General features: G+C 39.8%; 1 protein-coding gene across 3 annotated transcripts; it reads right to left on the bottom strand.

Annotated features, from left to right (window-relative positions):
* Nucleotides 1-976: 976 nt before the first annotated feature.
* On the bottom strand, nucleotides 977-4,038 carry LOC106594400 (putative ferric-chelate reductase 1). 3 transcript variants are annotated; one of them, XM_045701528.1, is made up of 5 exons: nucleotides 3,940-4,031; nucleotides 3,169-3,391; nucleotides 2,612-2,745; nucleotides 1,896-1,993; nucleotides 977-1,240 (listed from the first exon to the last, which is right to left on the bottom strand). In XM_045701528.1, the coding sequence occupies exons 1-5, from the start codon at nucleotides 3,940-3,942 to the stop codon at nucleotides 1,216-1,218; spliced, it is 483 nt and encodes a 160-aa protein (XP_045557484.1). In that variant the 5' UTR covers nucleotides 3,943-4,031; the 3' UTR covers nucleotides 977-1,215. The 3 variants fall into 3 exon arrangements, with proteins under 3 accessions (XP_045557484.1, XP_045557483.1, XP_045557482.1); XM_045701527.1 differs by having other exon boundaries at nucleotides 1,010-1,157; nucleotides 3,950-4,038; XM_045701526.1 differs by having other exon boundaries at nucleotides 1,010-1,157.
* Between the last annotated feature and the right edge of the window lie 17,127 nt (nucleotides 4,039-21,165).

Raw genomic sequence — 21,165 nt, 5'->3', positions numbered from 1 at the left:
CAAAACTTAACCTTTGTGAACTGTTAAGTACTTTGTTATATTTGCTGTATTGGATCATGATGATCAGGTTTAAAAACTGCTGTGAAAATTGACTGTTGAATGACAAGAGACCACACCAGCCAATCTGTGTAATTTGCCACTCTTGTCATTAGACTCTATTGCTGAGTTTTGCTTCATGTTGAGAGCGATATCTCCTGTAAGTCATGATGGAATTAGCGCAACACTCAACAATGACTGCTAAATTGAATTAGAATAGTACAAGTATTATATATGTATACTTGTGTCTGAGGACATTACCGTAAGTCTAAGAGGAGTTGGAGCAGTAGTAGTAGTTTGAGTTGTTGACGTATTAGGAGTCATAGTAGTAGAACTAGTAGCAGATGAAGCAGTAGGAGCCATAGTTGTGCTGTTCACAGCTGTTTGGGATGGGTTCACAATTTGATGTTGTAGAGCAGTAGTAGTTGTAGTAGGAGCTGTAGTTGTTGTAGTAGGAGCAGTAGTAGTTGTATTATGAGCTGTAGTTGTTGTAGTAGGAGCTGTAGTTGTTGTATTAGGAGCTGTAGTTGTTGTATTAGGAGCTGTAGTTGTTGTATTAGGAGCTGTAGTTGTTGTATTAGGAGCTGTAGTTGTTGTATGAGGAGCTGTAGTTGTTGTATTAGGAGCTGTAGTTGTTGCAGTAGGAGCTGTAGTTGTAGTAGTAGGAGCTGTAGTTGTTGTATCAGGAGCTGTAGTTGTTGTATTAGGAGCTGTAGTTGTTGTAGTTGTTGTAGTAGGAGCTGTAGTTGTTATATTAGGTGCTGTAGTTGTTATATTATGAGCTGTAGTTGTTGTATCAGGAGCTGTAGTTGTTGTAGAAGGAGCTGTAGTTGTTGTAGTAGGAGCTGTAGTTGTTGTATTAGGAGCTGTAGTTGTTGTAGTGGGAGCTGTAGTTGTTGTATCAGGAGCTGTAGTTGTTGTAGTAGGAGCTGTAGTTGTTGTAGTAGGAGCTGTAGTTGTTGTATTAGGAGCTGTAGTTGTTGTATTAGGAGCTGTAGTTGTTGTATCAGGAGCTGTAGTTGTTGTATTAGGAGCTGTAGTTGTTGTAGTGGGAGCTGTAGTTGTTGTAGTAGGAGCTGTAGTTGTTGTAGTAGGAGCAAGAGTTGGTGTAGTTTGAGTTCCTGTAGTGGTGACAACTGAGGCTTTACTGTCTCTCTTGGCACTGCAATCCAAAATACACTATGAAGTCTGCATAAATGTTGACCTTGAAGAGGAAAACAGATAATAGTACCAATGTTAGACTGCACAAAAAAATTACCCATGTTTTTCAAATTCCCATGGTTGTAGGATTCCCAGTGCTCATTCAAACCTGATTCTGCAGATCATCCATTTCTGGAAAACCTGGGTATTTTGGGAACATTTCTGGGATTTTGCAACTCAGGGCAAACATTTAGGGTTATCACTGGGTAAAACTAGTTTAATCAATGTTTTTTCACATAATTTCAACCCCAAATATCTATGTGATGACATTGAATCACCATAGAAAATAGAATGGGTTTGGAGGAAGTCATCAACGTAAGGTCATTTCGACTACTCAACCAACGGTAAATTACATCTAGATGTTGAACTGATGTCTGTGCCGTTGGATCATGCACCAAAATGTTTTTATACTACAAATAGATATATAGTACTGTCATTTTTTTCAATAGGCATTGCACCTCTGCAAACATTTTTGACAAAATATATGTTATTTCAGTTGCGTCCTACAGAAAAATCACGTAAAAAAGAACTGTCGTGTTTGTGATGGCTTTAGCTGAGACTATGGTTGTCAAATTCCAGTAACTTCCAACCAGGATTTCTGGAAAACCTGGGAATTTGGGGAAAGTTACTGTAATTGTTCAACTCTAGTAGACACTCACTTGACTACGATGTTGCCCAAGGAGGCTGAGGCTGGTGCTGTCCAGGTGACTGTTACTGATGATTTAGGCTGATTGTTGCTTTGACTCACCCCAGAGGCCTAACAGTAAAACAACAGGTAAAGCCTATCAATAGAGAACAATCACTTTGGTACACAATCATGTAAGGTAAGGCACTGATCATTGCTTATCGGTGGTTCTAGCTATATTACGTAAAGGTAACAAACTCTTGTTTAGGGTTGAAAAATGACATTAACTTGCCCAAAATACCCAGGTTTTAAGCAGTAAATCTGGAATCCACCAACATGGATTTCTGGAAAAGCTTGTAATTTTGGGAAGTTACCAGAATTTTTGCAACCCTAACTCTGTAATTTCAATATCTTTATTCATTATAATCCGGGCCAGGAGTATTTCCTCACTGTGTAGCCTGACCAGTAAAAACTCTCCTATTATTGGGCTCAAGTCAGTTTCATTTGACATATTGATGAGTCAATATAATCCAAATAGTCAGTGGGTAAATTGGTAACAGAAGACTATGGCCAGAATGTCCTGTGCTGTATGGTAACTAGGGTTGCAAAATTCCAGAAACTCTCCCAAAATGTCCCAGGTTTTCCAGAAATCCCAGTTGGAGGATCTCATGATTCAGGAGGGTATGAGCAGGGTGGGAATCCTCCAACTGGGAAAGTTTCAGGAATTTTACAACCCTAACTGTTACTCACTGCGATCTTATTGCAAGGCACAAGAACGATCCCAGTCCCACTGCCGAGAGAGAACGTTCCCACAGCTGTGTTCTGTCCTTCCTCATGGGCCTCCAGAAGAAACCCCTTATAGGTGAAGGTTCCTGACAGAGTCACTGAGAAAGAGAAAGAGAGAGAGAGAGAGAGAGAGAGAGAGAGAGAGAGAGAGAGAGAGAGAGAGAGAGAGAGAGAGAGAGAGAGAGAGAGAGAGAGAGAGAGAAATTTAGTGCTGAAACGCTGAATGACATGTCCTTGGACTAAGTCAATCATATATTGTCAGGTCAGCTGTGCTAGAAGATGCTGTGTGAAATTTAACATCTGACTTGGGACTGCCATACCGCAATTCTGGTAAATCTTTAGCCTTGTCTAAATTTTAATTACATTTTTCTTGCAAAAGGAACATTATTTGCAGGGGGCCCCAAGGAATGAAATTGGTTGTGTATTAGAAATTCCCAGGCCCAGTCCATCCCTGCATCTCAGCCAATACAGCATGGATCGGGTAAGCCTAATGGTGTGTTTCAGCCATCTTGGTGACTCACCTTGGATGGTGTCTCCTGGCTGGTAGGTGGTCTGGTTGACAGTGACAGTGTATGGTGATGAAGAGCTCTGCCCTGTGCTGCCATGAAAACTACCAGGTAGCATTGAGCCACACTGAGAAGCAATGGAAGATCCTCCCCCACTGAAACCCTCCACTTGTAAATCAGTCAGAGAGAGGAGAAGGCAGAGAAAACCCACCATTTCTCTGTATAGCAGGTCTACATTCTGTATGTGAGGGAGAGTGAGCGAGAGAGAGAGAGAGTGAGATAGGGAGTGAAAGAGCGAGCGAGAGAGATTATTATATTATCCAAACAAAAACACAGCAAAAGTTTCACATTTTGAGTGAATGTTCTTTCCACATATGAACCAATGCATCCATTTATAAATACACTAATCTCTAAATGATAATATTGCTAATGACATTATAGTCATGTTATAACTACAGACATATATAGGTAATGAACAGTTGCCGGAGCATTACCACAGACAATGGAACACAAACACCTGTGGAAACATCAACTCTGACCTTTTGTCATTAGACAGAAAGTTAAACACTAATAACAACGATATAACTAGTCATGAATGATAATTCAATTGTAATAATAATTATAATTAAATTTAAAAAAATTAAACATAAAAAGTTATGGGGAAACATATCTCCAACATGACATCATAAACCCTAGTTCAGTCCTTACTGAGGACAACGATTTGTTAGTATTAAAAACATAAACGTGAGATATTTAATAGTGAAAGTAAATAATAAAATAACGAACCATGGCTTACCGGGTTGATTTCACTGTTTCAAGGACCTCCTATTCCACCGAGTGTGAATCAAAGCTTGGCAGTCCCACATCATCGTTTACACACACACACACACACACACACACACACACACACACACACACACACACACACACACACACACACACACACACACACACACACACACACACACACTTGCTTGACATGTTTTTGAGTGTACCATGGCAAGGTTCCATAGCTGTGACAAGACAATAAATGTTCATGTTAAACTGTTACAGTAGATTGACTTCAGAAACTTCAATTTTAAATTGTTGCAGTAGATAATTGTTTGTCTAACATAATGTTAATTTAGTTGTTTTAATAATTATAGGTAATATAGGGGGGCTACAGTAAAGTATGTGCCATGCTATGTTGTTGTCTTAAGTCTCTCTTTATGTAGTGTTGTGTTGTCTCTCTTGTCGTGATGTGTGTTTTGTCCTATATTTGTATTTATTTAATTTTCATTTTTAATCCCAGCCCCCTCCCTGCAGGAGGCCTTTTGCCTTTTGATAGGCCATCATTGTAAATACGAATTTGTTCTTAACTGACTTGCCTAGTGAAATAAAGGTTAAAAAAAAATATATCAAAAAATGTTAAGTATTATATATGGATCATAAGTCATGAACTATGAAGCATTAAAAGCTACATTATTTCCACATATCTTCAGCTATGTAACTATTTGTTTACATTCAACATGCCTTACGCAGGAAGAATTCCAGTCTGACTCTGAATCAAGTCTGGTTGGTTTTACATTCCTAACCTCAACCATTAGTGGGGTAGAGCCAGAACTGACCCAAGATCAGTGGATAGGTGCAACTTCAACCTGCTCCTCATTGACTGATTCTGTTGGAGGGTGTAGAATAATAGGCTTAAACATTAAACATTGCTGTGTTTTAAGGACTCAAAAACTATTTATTGAAAATGACTTCAATTTAAATTAATATGTTTTTGTTCAATAAATAAATATTTAATAATCATTAGTATGTAAAAAAATAAATAATAATTAATACTAGTTAGGGTGTAATATTCAATATTAATAAACTAACTAACTATGCTTATATCCAACAACTTGTTTGGGTTAGGGCAAAGGTTTGTGGTTAGGGTTAGAGTTATGGTTAGGGGCCAAGGATAGGTTAGGGGTGAGGGCTAGGGTTAAGGTTAGTGGATAGTCAGTTTAACAATTTCTTGATAGTTAGTTTCATTTCAAAAGTATTACAGAACATTTCTTGTGGTTAATGCAACTTCAATCAAGTAAAAGCAAATCGATATTTAATTTCTTATAGTTCACTTATTTATTAGAAATTTTGCAGGATGAAATCCTATTTTCACGATAATTCTAGAATTTTCAAAAAAATACAAAAAAACAAACAATAATTAGCTAGTAGCATTTCTCCTTTGCCAAGATAATCCATCCATCTCTGGGTTTGCACAACTGAAGACTTTCTGCACAAACTGTCAGAAACCGTCTCAGGGAAGCTAATTTGTGTGCTCATCGTCATTGATCTGACTGCAGTTCGGCAAATGCTCACCTTTGATGGCCACTGGCATGCTTGAGAAGTGTGCTCTTCATGGATGAACGCTGGTTTCAACTGTACCGGGCAGATGCCGTCGTTTGCTGATGTCAACGTTGTGAACGGAGTACCCAATGGGTTATGGTATGGGCAGGCATAATCTATGGACAATGGACACAATTGCGGTTTTTCAATGGCAATTAGAATGCACAGGGATACAGTGACAAGATCCTGAGCCCCATGTTGTGCCATTCATTCGCAGCCATCACCTCGTGTTTTAGCATGATAATGCATGGCCCCATGTTGCAAGGATCTGTACACAATTCCTGGAAGCTGAAAATGTCACATTTCTTCCATGGCCTGCATATCACCAGACATGTCACTAATTGAGCATGTTTGGGATTCTCTGGATCGACTTGTATGACACCGTGTTCCAGTTCCCGGCAAAATGCAGCAACTTTGCATAGTCATTGAAGAGGAGTAGGACAACATTCCACAGGCCACAATCAACACCCTGATCAACTCTAAGCAAAGGAGACGTGTTGCGCTGCATGAGGCAAATGGTGGTCACACCAGATACTGATTGGTTTTCTGATCCACACCCCTCCTTTTTTTTAAAGGTACAGTATCTGTGACCAACAGATGCATATCTGTATTAATTAATTGCACACACCTGGTGTCCCAGATCTAAATCAGTCCCTGATTAGAGGGGAACAATTAAAACATTTAGTGGAACTGGCTTCGAGATACAGAGTTGAGTTTGAAAGCTGTACACTATACTTGCTTGTTTTGCCACATAACTGAAATTAGGTATTAGTATTAGAATTTTGGCAACCAGGAAATGGCGTAGCGATTTCCGCATTGTGCATTTTTTAAGTAGGTCATGAACTATGAAGCATTAAAAGCTACATTGTTTCCACATATACAGTTGAAGTCCGAAGTTTACATACACCTTAGCCAACTACATTTAAACTCAGTTTTTCATAATTCCTGACATTTAATCAGAGTAAAAATTCCCTGTCTTAGGTCTGTCAGGATCACCACTTTATTTTAAGAATGTGAAATGTCAGAATAATAGTAGAGAGAATGATCTATTTCAGCTTTTATTTCTTTCATCACATTCCCAGTGGGTCAGAACTGTACATAAACTCAATTAGTATTTGGTAGCATTGTCTTTAAATTGTTTAACTTGGGTCAAACGTTTCGGGTAGCCTTACACAAGCTTCCCACAATAAGTTGGGTGAATATTGGCCCATTCCTCCTGACAGAGCTGGTGTAACTGAGTCTCCTTGCTCGGACACACTTTTTCAGTTCTGCCCACACATTTTCTATATGATTGAGGTCAGGGCTTTGTGATGGCCACTCCAACACCTCAACTTTGTTGTCATTTAGCCATTTTGCCACAACTTTGGAAGTATGCTTGGGGTCATTGTCCATTTGGAAGACCCATTTGCGAACAAGCTTTAACTTCCTGACTGATGCCTTGAGAGGTTGCTTCAATATATCCACATCATTTACTTCCCTCATGATGCCATCTACTTTGTGAAGTGCACCAGTCCCTCCTGCAGCAAAGCACCCCCACAACATGATGCTGCACCCCCGTGCTTCACGGTTGGGATGGTGTTCTTCGGCTTGCAAGCCCCCCCTTTTTCCTCCAAACATAACAATGGTCATTATGGCCAACCAGTTCTATTTTTGTTTCATCAGACCAGAGGACATTTCTCTAAAAAGTACGATATTTGTCCCTGTGTGCAGTTGCAAACCATAGTGTTTTTTTTTTATGCCGGTTTTGGAGCAGTGGCTTCTTCCTTGCTGAGCGGCCTTTCAGGTTATGTCGATATAGGACTCGTTTTACTGTGGATATAAACAGTTTTGTACCTGTTTCCTTCAGCATCTTCACAAGGTCCTTTGCTGCTGTTCCTGGATTGATCTGCACTTTTCGCACCAAAGTACGTTCATCTCTAGGAGACAGAATGCGTCTCCTCCCTGAGCGGTATGACGGCTGCGTGGTCCCATGGTGTTTATACTTGGGTACTATTGTTTTTAGATGAACGTGGTACCTTCAGGCTTTTGGTAATTGCTCCCAAGGATGAACCAGACTTGTGGAGGTCTACAATTCTTTTCTGAGGTTTTAGCTGATTTCTTTTGATTTTCCAATGATGTCAAGCAAAGAGGCACTGAGTTTGAAGGTAGGCCTTGAAATACATTCACAGGTACACCTCCAATTGACTCAAATTATGTCAATTAGCCTATCAGAAGATTCTAAAGCCATGACATAATTTTCTGGAATTTTCCAAGCTGTTTAAAGGCACAGTCAACTTAGTGTATGTAAACTGACCCACTGGAATTGTGATACAGTGAATTATAATTGCAATAATCTGTCTGTAAACAATTGTTGAAACAATTACTTGTGTCATGCACAAAGTAGATGTCCTAACCGACTTGCCAAAACTATAGTTGTTAACTAGAACTTTGTGGAGTGGTTGAAAAACAAGTTTTAATGACTCCAACCTAAGTGTATGTAAACCTCCGACTTCAACTGTACAGTCGTGGCCAAAAGTTCTGAGAATGACACAAATATTAATTTTCACAAAGTCTGCTGCCTCAGTTTGCATGATGGCAAATTGCATATACTCCAGAATGTTTTGAAGAGTGATCAGAAGAATTGCAATTAATTGCAAAGTCCCTCTTTGCCATGCAAATGAACTGAATCCCCAAAAACATTTCCACTGCATTTCAGCCTTGCCACAAAAGGACCAGCTGACATCATGTCAGTGATTCTCTCGTTAACACAAGTGTGAGTGTTGACGAGGACAAGGCTGGAGATCACTCTGTCATGATGATTGAGTTCGAATAACAGACTGGAAGCTTCAAAAGGAGGGTGGTGCTTGGAAGGAAACACGTGCTGTCATCATTGCTTTGCACAAAAAGGGCTTCACAGGCAAGGATATTGCTGCCAGTAAGATTGCACCGAGATCAACCATTTATCGGATCATCAAGAACTTCAAGGGGAGTGGTTCAATTGTTGTGAAGCAGGCTTCAGGGCGCCCAAGAAAGTCCAGCAAGCGCCAGGAACGTCTCCTAAAGTTGATTCAGCTGCGGGATCGGGGCACCACCAGTACAGACAGAGCTTGCTCAGGAATGGCAGCAGGCAGGTGTGAGTGCATCTGCACGCACAGTGAGGCAAAGACTTTTGGAGGATGGCCTGGTGTCAAGAAGGACAGTAAAGAAGACACTTCTCTCTAGGAAAAACATCAGGGACAGACTGATATTCTGCAAAAGGTACATGGATTGGACTGCTGAGGACTGGGGTAAAGTCATTTTCTCTGATGAATCCCCTTTCCGATTGTTTGGGGCATCTGGAAAAAAGCTTGTCCAGAGAAGACAAGGTGAGCTCTACCATCAGTCCTGTGTCATGCCAACAGTAAAGCATCCTGAGACCATTCATGTATGGGGTTGCTTCTCAGCCAAGGGTTGTGGGCTCACTCACAATTTTGCCTCAGAACACAGCCTTGAATTAAGAATGGTACCAACACATCCTCCCAGAGCAACTTCTCCCAACCATCCAGGAACAGTTTGGTGACGAACAATGCCTTTTCCAGCATTATGGAGCACCTTGCCATAAGGCAAAAGTGATAACTAAGTGGCTCGGGGAACAAAACATCAATATTTTGGGTCAATGGCCAGGAAACTCCCCAGACCTTAATCCCATTGAGAACTTGTGGTCAATCCTCAAGAGGCGGGTGGACAAACAATAACCCACAAATTCTGACAAACTCCAAGAACTGATTATGCAAGAATGGGCTGCCATCAGTCAGGATGTGGCCCAGAAGTTAATTGACAGCATGCCAGGGCAGATTGCAGAGGTCTTGAAAAAGAAGGGTCAACACTGCAAATATTGACTCTTTGCATCAACTTCATGTAATTGTCAATAAAAGCCTTTGACACTTATGAAATGCTTATAATTATACTTCAGTATTCCATAGTAACATCTGACAAAAATATCTAAAGACACTGAAGCAGCAAACTTGTGAAAATGTATATTTGTGTCATTCTCAAAACTTTTGGCCACGACTGTATATGTACTTTTGAAACTCCTCACGCAAGAAGAATTCCTGCCTTATTCTGAATCAAGTCTGGCTGGTTTTACATGTTTATCTGATGGAAGGACCAAGTAAAAAACCAAGTGAAAGGACACTGATACACACATTCCCTTTGTTATCAAGTCTCTGTTGACACAGCAATGCCAAATCGTGCAATACATTTGGAAAACCCACAACAAAAAAGCCCTATACCATATACCCGTCATTAGGTTGCTACAACCTAGCCTATGAATGAAAGTTTGCAATGTAGGTGCACATAGGTCGAGAGACAAATTAGGGTAATCAAGGTGACAGACAGTGACACATTTAATACAGCCTTGAACGCTCTTGTCTGCATTTAGCTGATTTAGGATGTACTCATTAGTCCAACAGTTGCAAACAAAAGTCTTTCTCTTTCTCTCTCTCGCTCTCTCTCTTTCTCTCTCGCTCTCGCTCTTCAAAATCAAATGTTTTTTAAGTGCATTTGAAGGACCAATAAACTGCACACACTGCCATGGAAAGTAGATTAAGCAAAAGAGTGCCTGTTACATTACTGTGCAGTTTACCCATAAATAAAATCCATGACTGTGTGGAAAAGTTAAACAAAATATATTTAAAAAATATAAAGTATTTCATAATACACACATAACAAGGTTCATTAACAAACTAGAGATAGAGATAGAGAAACAGAAAGTAGATTCAGTAAAGTGTCTGTTTTGGAGTTTAAAGTGAACTCATGTACTACACTATCTCACATAATATTTATAAAGGGCTTTTTAAAAGTCAAAATGCTTTATAACAATGCAGCAAACAATGTAAGAAAATAAAAAATAAGATGTTCTGATGAGGTAGTTAAACTAAGCTTGTGAGGCAATTATAAGTTATATTCTTCAAGAATTGATTTTAATTTAACTAGGCAAGTCCGTTAAGAAAAAATTGTTATTAACAATGTCGGCCTAGGAACTGCCTTGTTCAGGGGCAGAACAACAGATGTGTACCTTGTCAACTCGGGGATTCGATCTAGTAACCTTTCGGTTACTGGCCCAACACTCTAACCACTAGGTTACCTGCTGCCCGGAATCAGTGGATATATATTAATAATTTAAAAGTGAAAAATTGTATATCAAATGAAATGTATTTATATAGCCCTTCTTACATCAGCTGATATCTCAAAGTGCTGTACAGAAACCCAGCCTAAAACCCCAAACGGCAAGCAATGCAGCTGTAGAAGCACGGTGGCTAGGAAAAACTCCCTAGAAAGGCAAAACCTAGAAAGAAACATAGAGAAGAACCAGGCTATGAGGGGTGGCCAGTCCTCTTCTGGCTGTGCCGGGTGGAGATTATAACATCAACTTCATGTAATTGTCAATAAAAGCCTTTGACACTTATGAAATGCTTATAATTATACTTCAGTATGCCATAGTAACATCTGACAAAAATATCTAAAGACACTGAAGCAGCAAACTTGTGAAAATGTATATTTGTGTCATTCTCAAAACTTTTGGCCACGACTGTATATGTACTTTTGAAACTCCTCACGCAAGAAGAATTCCTGCCTTATTCTGAATCAAGTCTGGCTGGTTTTACATGTTTATCTGATGGAAGGACCAAGTAAAAAACCAAGTGAAAGGACACTGATACACACATTCCCTTTGTTATCAAGTCTCTGTTGACACAGCAATGCCAAATCGTGCAATACATTTGGAAAACCCACAACAAAAAAGCCCTATACCATATACCCGTCATTAGGTTGCTACAACCTAGCCTATGAATGAAAGTTTGCAATGTAGGTGCACATAGGTCGAGAGACAAATTAGGGTAATCAAGGTGACAGACAGTGACACATTTAATACAGCCTTGAACGCTCTTGTCTGCATTTAGCTGATTTAGGATGTACTCATTAGTCCAACAGTTGCAAACAAAAGTCTTTCTCTTTCTCTCTCTCGCTCTCTCTCTTTCTCTCTCGCTCTCGCTCTTCAAAATCAAATGTTTTTTTAAGTGCATTTGAAGGACCAATAAACTGCACACACTGCCATGGAAAGTAGATTAAGCAAAAGAGTGCCTGTTACATTACTGTGCAGTTTACCCATAAATAAAATCCATGACTGTGTGGAAAAGTTAAACAAAATATATTTAAAAAATATAAAGTATTTCATAATACACACATAACAAGGTTCATTAACAAACTAGAGATAGAGATAGAGAAACAGAAAGTAGATTCAGTAAAGTGTCTGTTTTGGAGTTTAAAGTGAACTCATGTACTACACTATCTCACATAATATTTATAAAGGGCTTTTTAAAAGTCAAAATGCTTTATAACAATGCAGCAAACAATGTAAGAAAATAAAAAATAAGATGTTCTGATGAGGTAGTTAAACTAAGCTTGTGAGGCAATTATAAGTTATATTCTTCAAGAATTGATTTTAATTTAACTAGGCAAGTCCGTTAAGAAAAAATTGTTATTAACAATGTCGGCCTAGGAACTGCCTTGTTCAGGGGCAGAACAACAGATGTGTACCTTGTCAACTCGGGGATTCGATCTAGTAACCTTTCGGTTACTGGCCCAACACTCTAACCACTAGGTTACCTGCTGCCCGGAATCAGTGGATATATATTAATAATTTAAAAGTGAAAAATTGTATATCAAATGAAATGTATTTATATAGCCCTTCTTACATCAGCTGATATCTCAAAGTGCTGTACAGAAACCCAGCCTAAAACCCCAAACGGCAAGCAATGCAGCTGTAGAAGCACGGTGGCTAGGAAAAACTCCCTAGAAAGGCAAAACCTAGAAAGAAACATAGAGAAGAACCAGGCTATGAGGGGTGGCCAGTCCTCTTCTGGCTGTGCCGGGTGGAGATTATAACATCAACTTCATGTAATTGTCAATAAAAGCCTTTGACACTTATGAAATGCTTATAATTATACTTCAGTATGCCATAGTAACATCTGACAAAAATATCTAAAGACACTGAAGCAGCAAACTTGTGAAAATGTATATTTGTGTCATTCTCAAAACTTTTGGCCACGACTGTATATGTACTTTTGAAACTCCTCACGCAAGAAGAATTCCTGCCTTATTCTGAATCAAGTCTGGCTGGTTTTACATGTTTATCTGATGGAAGGACCAAGTAAAAAACCAAGTGAAAGGACACTGATACACACATTCCCTTTGTTATCAAGTCTCTGTTGACACAGCAATGCCAAATCGTGCAATACATTTGGAAAACCCACAACAAAAAAGCCCTATACCATATACCCGTCATTAGGTTGCTACAACCTAGCCTATGAATGAAAGTTTGCAATGTAGGTGCACATAGGTCGAGAGACAAATTAGGGTAATCAAGGTGACAGACAGTGACACATTTAATACAGCCTTGAACGCTCTTGTCTGCATTTAGCTGATTTAGGATGTACTCATTAGTCCAACAGTTGCAAACAAAAGTCTTTCTCTTTCTCTCTCTCGCTCTCTCTCTTTCTCTCTCGCTCTCGCTCTTCAAAATCAAATGTTTTTTTAAGTGCATTTGAAGGACCAATAAACTGCACACACTGCCATGGAAAGTAGATTAAGCAAAAGAGTGCCTGTTACATTACTGTGCAGTTTACCCATAAATAAAATCCATGACTGTGTGGAAAAGTTAAACAAAATATATTTAAAAAATATAAAGTATTTCATAATACACACATAACAAGGTTCATTAACAAACTAGAGATAGAGATAGAGAAACAGAAAGTAGATTCAGTAAAGTGTCTGTTTTGGAGTTTAAAGTGAACTCATGTACTACACTATCTCACATAATATTTATAAAGGGCTTTTTAAAAGTCAAAATGCTTTATAACAATGCAGCAAACAATGTAAGAAAATAAAAAATAAGATGTTCTGATGAGGTAGTTAAACTAAGCTTGTGAGGCAATTATAAGTTATATTCTTCAAGAATTGATTTTAATTTAACTAGGCAAGTCCGTTAAGAAAAAATTGTTATTAACAATGTCGGCCTAGGAACTGCCTTGTTCAGGGGCAGAACAACAGATGTGTACCTTGTCAACTCGGGGATTCGATCTAGTAACCTTTCGGTTACTGGCCCAACACTCTAACCACTAGGTTACCTGCTGCCCAGAATCAGTGGATATATATTAATAATTTAAAAGTGAAAAATTGTATATCAAATGAAATGTATTTATATAGCCCTTCTTACATCAGCTGATATCTCAAAGTGCTGTACAGAAACCCAGCCTAAAACCCCAAACGGCAAGCAATGCAGCTGTAGAAGCACGGTGGCTAGGAAAAACTCCCTAGAAAGGCAAAACCTAGAAAGAAACATAGAGAAGAACCAGGCTATGAGGGGTGGCCAGTCCTCTTCTGGCTGTGCCGGGTGGAGATTATAACATCAACTTCATGTAATTGTCAATAAAAGCCTTTGACACTTATGAAATGCTTATAATTATACTTCAGTATGCCATAGTAACATCTGACAAAAATATCTAAAGACACTGAAGCAGCAAACTTGTGAAAATGTATATTTGTGTCATTCTCAAAACTTTTGGCCACGACTGTATATGTACTTTTGAAACTCCTCACGCAAGAAGAATTCCTGCCTTATTCTGAATCAAGTCTGGCTGGTTTTACATGTTTATCTGATGGAAGGACCAAGTAAAAAACCAAGTGAAAGGACACTGATACACACATTCCCTTTGTTATCAAGTCTCTGTTGACACAGCAATGCCAAATCGTGCAATACATTTGGAAAACCCACAACAAAAAAGCCCTATACCATATACCCGTCATTAGGTTGCTACAACCTAGCCTATGAATGAAAGTTTGCAATGTAGGTGCACATAGGTCGAGAGACAAATTAGGGTAATCAAGGTGACAGACAGTGACACATTTAATACAGCCTTGAACGCTCTTGTCTGCATTTAGCTGATTTAGGATGTACTCATTAGTCCAACAGTTGCAAACAAAAGTCTTTCTCTTTCTCTCTCTCGCTCTCTCTCTTTCTCTCTCGCTCTCGCTCTTCAAAATCAAATGTTTTTTTAAGTGCATTTGAAGGACCAATAAACTGCACACACTGCCATGGAAAGTAGATTAAGCAAAAGAGTGCCTGTTACATTACTGTGCAGTTTACCCATAAATAAAATCCATGACTGTGTGGAAAAGTTAAACAAAATATATTTAAAAAATATAAAGTATTTCATAATACACACATAACAAGGTTCATTAACAAACTAGAGATAGAGATAGAGAAACAGAAAGTAGATTCAGTAAAGTGTCTGTTTTGGAGTTTAAAGTGAACTCATGTACTACACTATCTCACATAATATTTATAAAGGGCTTTTTAAAAGTCAAAATGCTTTATAACAATGCAGCAAACAATGTAAGAAAATAAAAAATAAGATGTTCTGATGAGGTAGTTAAACTAAGCTTGTGAGGCAATTATAAGTTATATTCTTCAAGAATTGATTTTAATTTAACTAGGCAAGTCCGTTAAGAAAAAATTGTTATTAACAATGTCGGCCTAGGAACTGCCTTGTTCAGGGGCAGAACAACAGATGTGTACCTTGTCAACTCGGGGATTCGATCTAGTAACCTTTCGGTTACTGGCCCAACACTCTAACCACTAGGTTACCTGCTGCCCAGAATCAGTGGATATATATTAATAATTTAAAAGTGAAAAATTGTATATCAAATGAAATGTATTTATATAGCCCTTCTTACATCAGCTGATATCTCAAAGTGCTGTACAGAAACCCAGCCTAAAACCCCAAACGGCAAGCAATGCAGCTGTAGAAGCACGGTGGCTAGGAAAAACTCCCTAGAAAGGCAAAACCTAGAAAGAAACATAGAGAAGAACCAGGCTATGAGGGGTGGCCAGTCCTCTTCTGGCTGTGCCGGGTGGAGATTATAACAGAACATGGCCAAGGTGTTCAAATGTTCATAAATGACCAGCATAGTAATCACAGTGGTTGTCGAGGGTGCAACAGGTCAGCATGGCCAGGTGGACTGGGGACAGCAAGGAGTCATCATGCCAGGTAGTCCTGAGGCATGGTCTTGGGCTCAGGTCCTCAGAGAGAAAGAAAGAGTGAAAGAGAGAATTAGAGAGAGCATACTTACATTCACACAGGACACCGGATAAGACAGGAGAAATACTCCAGAAAAACAAACTAACCCAAGCCCCCCGACACATAAACTACTGCAGCATAAATACTGGATTCTGAGACAGGAGGGGTCAGGAGACACTGTGGCCCCATCCGATGATACCCCCGGACATGGCCAAACAGGCAGGATATAACCCTACCCACTTTTCCAAAGCACAGCCCCCACACCACTAGAGGGATATCTTCAAACACCAACTTACCATCCTGAGACAAGGCCGAGTATAGCCTACAAAGATCTCCGCCACGGCACAACGCAAGGGGGGGGCGCCAAACCAGACAGGAAGATCACGTCAGTGACTCAACCCACTCAAGTGACGCACCCCTCCTAGGGACGGCATGGAAGAGCACCAGTATGCCAGTGACTCAGCCCCTGTAATAGGTTTAGAGGCAGAGAATCCCAGTGGAGAGAGGGGAACCGGCCAGGTAGAGACAGCAAGGGTGGTTCATTGCTCCAGTGCCTTCCTGTTCACCTTCACACTCCTGGGCCAGACTACACTCAATCATAGGACCTACTGAAGAGATGAGTCTTCAGTAAAGACTTAAAGGTTGAGACCGAGTCTGCGTCTCTCACATGGATAGGCAGACTATTCCATAAAAATGGAGCTCATAGGAGAAAGCCCTGCATCCAGCTGTTTGCTTAGAAATTCTAGGGACAATTTGGGAGGCCTGCGTCTTGTGACCGTAGCGTACCTGTAGGTATGTACGGCAGGATCAAATCGGAAAGATAGGTAGGAGCAAGCCCATGTAATGCTTTGTAGGTTAGCAGTAAAACCTTGAAATCAGCCCTTGCCATAACAGGAAGCCAGTGTAGGGAGGTTAGCACTGGAGTAATATGATCAAATGTTTTGGTTCTAGTCAGGATTCTGGAGCCGTATTTAGCACTAACTGAAGTTAATTTAGTGCTTTATCCGGGTAGCCGGAAAGTAGAGTATTGCAGTAGTCTAACCTAGAAGTGACAAAAGCATGGATGAATTTTTCTGCATCATTTTTGGACAGAAAATGTCTGATTTTTGCAATGTTACCCTTTTGTGTCAACAGGTCACAAATCTTGCTGTTGTGATGGCACACTGTTATTTCACCCAGTAGATATGGGAGTTTATCAAAAATGGGTTTGCTTTCAAAGTCTTTGTGGAGCTGTACTGTGTCTCATGGTCATACATTTTGCAGGAGATTAGGAAGTGCAGCTTGGTTTCCACATTCGGTGGGCAGCGTACACATAGCCTGTCTTGCCAGTTGAGAACAAGTTCTCATTTACAACCTCATTTGCGACCTGGCCAAGAAAGCAAAGCAGTGCGACAAAAACAAGAGTTACACAAACGTACAGTCAATAACACAATAGAAAAACATTGTACAGTGTGCAAATGTAGAAGAGTAGGGAGTTAAGGCAATAAATAGGCCATAGAGGTGAAATATTTACAATTTAGCATTAACACTGGAGTGATAGATGTGCAGATGATGATGTGCAAGTAGATACTGGCGTGCAAAGGAGCAAGAAGATAAATAACAATATGGGGATGAGGTAGTTGGGTGTGCTATTTACAGATTGGCTGTGTACAGTGATCGGTAAGCTGCTCTGACAGCTGGTGCTTAAAGCTAGTGAGGGAGGTAAGAGTCTCCAGCTTCAGATATTTTTGCAGTTCGTTCCAGTCATTGGCTGCAGAGAACTGGAAGGAAAGGCGGCCAAAGGAGGTGTTGGCTTTGGGGATGACCAGTGAAATATACCTACTGGAGCGCGTGCTACGGGTGGGTGTTGCTATGGTGACCAGTGAGCTGAGATAAGGCAGGGCTTTACCTAGCAAAGACTTATAGATGACCTGGAGCCAGTGGGTTTAGTGACAAATATGTACCGAGGGCCAGCCAACGAGAGCCTACAGGTTGCAGTGGTGGGTAGTATATGGGGCTTTATTGACTAAACGGAGGGCACTGTGATAGACTACATTCAGTTTGCTGAGTAGAGTGTTGGAGGCTATTTTGTAAATGACATTGCCGAAATCAACTATCGGTAGGGTAGTCAGTTTTACGAAGGTAAGTTTGGCAGCATGAGTAAAGGAGGCTTTGTTGCAACATAGGAAGGCGATTCTAGATTTAATTTTGGATTGGAGATACTTAATGTGAGTCTGGAAGGAGAGTTTACAGTCTAACCAGACACCTAGAATATGTGGACAACTACAAATACCTAAGTCAGAACCGTCCAGAGTAGTGATGCTAGTTGGGCGGGTGCGGGCAGCAATCGGTTGAAGAGCATGCATTTAGTTTTACTAGCATTTAAAAGCAGTTGGAGGCCATGGAAGGAGTGTTGTATGGCATTGAAGCTTGTTTGGAGGTTTGTTAAGTGTCCTGTTGAGGACAGACGTTCCGCTAGCGGAACGCCTAGCCAATATCCAATGGAACAGCATGGCGCAAAATACAAAACCTCAAAAATCTAATCATTTCAATTTCTCAAACATACGACAATTTGTAAGTCGCTCTGGATAAGAGCATCTGCTAAATGACGTAAATGTAAATGACTATTTTACACCATTTTAAAGATACACTTCTCCTTAATCCAGCCAGATTGGCCAATTTCAAAAAGGCTTTACAGCAAAAGCAAAACATTAGATTATGTTAGGAGAGTACATAGACCAAAATAACCACACAGCCATTTTCCAAGCAAGGATATATGTCACAGAAACCCAAAACACAGCTAAATGAAGCACTAACCTTTGACGATCTTCATCAGATGACACTCCTAGGACATCATGGTACACAATACATGTATGTTTTGTTCGATAAAGTTCATATTTATATCCAAAAACAGCATTTTACATTGGTGCGTCATGTTCAGAAAATGTATTCCCACCAAAAACTTCCGGTGAATTTACAAAAATACTCATCATAAACGTTGACAAAATACATAACAATTATTTTAAGAATTATAGATACAGTACTCCTTTATGCAACCGCTGTGTCAGATTTTAAAATAGCTTTACGGAGAAAGCATATTTTTCAATTTTCTGAGTACATAGCTCGCCATCACAGAAAGCTATACAGACACCCGCCAAGTTCGGGGCAACCTAAACTCAGAATTAGTATTAGAAATATGGTCTTACCTTTGCTGATCTTCGTCAGAATGCACTCCCAGGGATGCTACTTCCACAAGAAATGTTGTTTTTGTTCGAAATAATCCATAGTTTTGTCCAAATACCTCCGTTTTGTTCATGCGTTCAGGTCACTATCCAAAGGCTAACGCGCGAGCGCAATTCGAGACACAAAAAGTCAAAATGTTCCATTACCGTACTTAGAAGCATGTCAAATGCTGTTTAAAATCAATCTTTATGGTATTTTTAACATAAAATTGTGACAATATTCCAACTGGACAATAGCGTATTCATTCAAGGAGAAAAAGAAGGAACAGCGTGTTCGCGGGACCGCGCATATCCAATCTCTTTGTCCCCAGGCAGTCCACTCAATGGATATACGTCTATAATAGTTTGGGTCTAGAGTGTCTCCCCCTTTGAAGAGGGGGATGACCGTGGCAGCTTTCCAATCTTTGGAAAGATTCTGCCACTGTACTCTCTGTTTAGGGCCAAATAGCATTCTAGTTTGCTCAGATTTTTTGTTAATTCTTTCCAATGTATCAAGTAATTATCTTTTTGTTTTCTCATGATTTGGTTGGGTCTAATTGTGTTGCTGTCCTGAGGCTATGTGTGGTCTGTTTGTGTTTGTGAACAGAGCCCCAGGACCAGCTTGCTCTTCTCCAGGTTCATCTCTCTGTAGGTGATGGCTTTGTTATGGAAGGTTTGGGAATCACTTCCTTTTAGGTGGTTGTAGAATTTAACGGCTCTTTTCTGGATTTTGATAATTAGCGGGTATCGGCCTAATTCTGCTCTGCATGCATTATTTGGTGTTTTACGTTGTACACGCTGATATTTTTAGCAGATTTCTGATTGCAGAGTCTCAATTGCTGTTTGTCCCATTTTGTTCATTCTTGGTTGGTTAGCAGACCCCAGACCTCACAACCATAAAGGGCAATGGGCTCTAACTGATTCAAGTATTTTTAGCCAGATCCTAATTGGTATGTTGAATTTTGTTCCTTTTGATGGCATAGAAGGCCCTTGCCTTGTGGCGCCGATGTTTAGGCCAAGGTATGTATAATTTTTTTGTGTGCTCTAGGACAATGGTGTCTAGATGGAATTTGTATTTGTGGTCCTGGCGACTGGACCTTTATTGGGACATCATTATTTTGGTCTTAGTGAGATTTACTGTCAGGGCTCAGGTCTGGCAGAATCTGTGCAGAAGATCTAGATGCTGCAGTAGGCCCTCCGTTGGTGACAGAAGCACCAGATCATCAGCAAACAGTAGACATTTGACTTCAGATTCTGGTAGGGTGAGGCCGGGTGCTGCAGACTGTTCTAGTGCCCTCGCCAATTCATTGCTATATATGTTGAAGAGGGTGGGGCTTAAGCTGCATCCCTGTCTCACCTCACGGCCCTGTGGCAAGAAATTTGTTTTTTGCCAATTTTAACCGCACACTTGTTTGTGTACAGTACATGGATTTTATGTTGTGTATTTCTCCCCCAACACTTTCCATCAATTTGTATAGCAGACCCTTATGCCATATTGAGTCACAGACTTTTTTGAAATAAACAAAGCCTGAGGAGACTTTGCCTTTGTTTTGGTTTGTTTGTCAATTAGGGTCTGCAGGATGAATACGTGGTCTGTCGTACGGTAATTTGGTAAAAAAAAACGATTTGACATTTGCTCATTACATTGTTTTCACTGAGGAAATGTACGAGTCTGCTGTTAATGATAATGCAGAGGATTTTCCCAAGGTTGAGGTTGACATATATCCCACAGTAGTTATTGGGGTCAAATTTGTCTCCCATTTTATGGATTGGGATCTTGGTTCCAAATATTGGGGAAGATGCCAGAGCTAAGGATGATGAAGTGTTAATATAGCCAATTGGAATTTGTGAGCTGTATTCTGTATAACTTCATTGAGGATACCATCAACACCACAGGCCTTTTTGGGTTGGAGGGTTTTTATTTTGTCCTGTAGTTGATTCAAGGTAATTGGAGAAACAAGTGTTTTCTGGTGGTCTTTAATAGTTGATTATAAGATTTGTATTTGATCAAGTATATGTTTTTGCTGTTCTTTGTTATAGGGCCCAAAAAAATGGAGAAGTGGTTAACCCATACATATCAGTTCTGTATAGATAATTATTCGTGTTTAGCGTTCACCAATTTTCCGAGAAGTGGTTAGTCTATGGATTCTTCAGTTACATTGAGCTGATTTCTGACGTGCTGTCCCTTCTTTTTCCGTAGTGTATTGTTTTATTGATTTACTATAGTGAAGGCGTAGACTCAGGTGGTTTCTGGATCTCTGTTTTTGGTTGGACAGTTTTCTCAATTTCTTTGTTTTTTGCATTCTTCATCAAACCATTTGTCATTGTTAATTTTCTTCGGTTTT

The sequence above is a fragment of the Salmo salar genome, chromosome ssa18 (assembly GCF_905237065.1).
Source record: "Salmo salar chromosome ssa18, Ssal_v3.1, whole genome shotgun sequence".
NCBI lineage: Eukaryota > Metazoa > Chordata > Actinopteri > Salmoniformes > Salmonidae > Salmo > Salmo salar.
The sequence above is the reverse complement of the archived record's forward strand: the minus strand, read 5'-3'. Positions and strand labels throughout refer to the sequence as shown.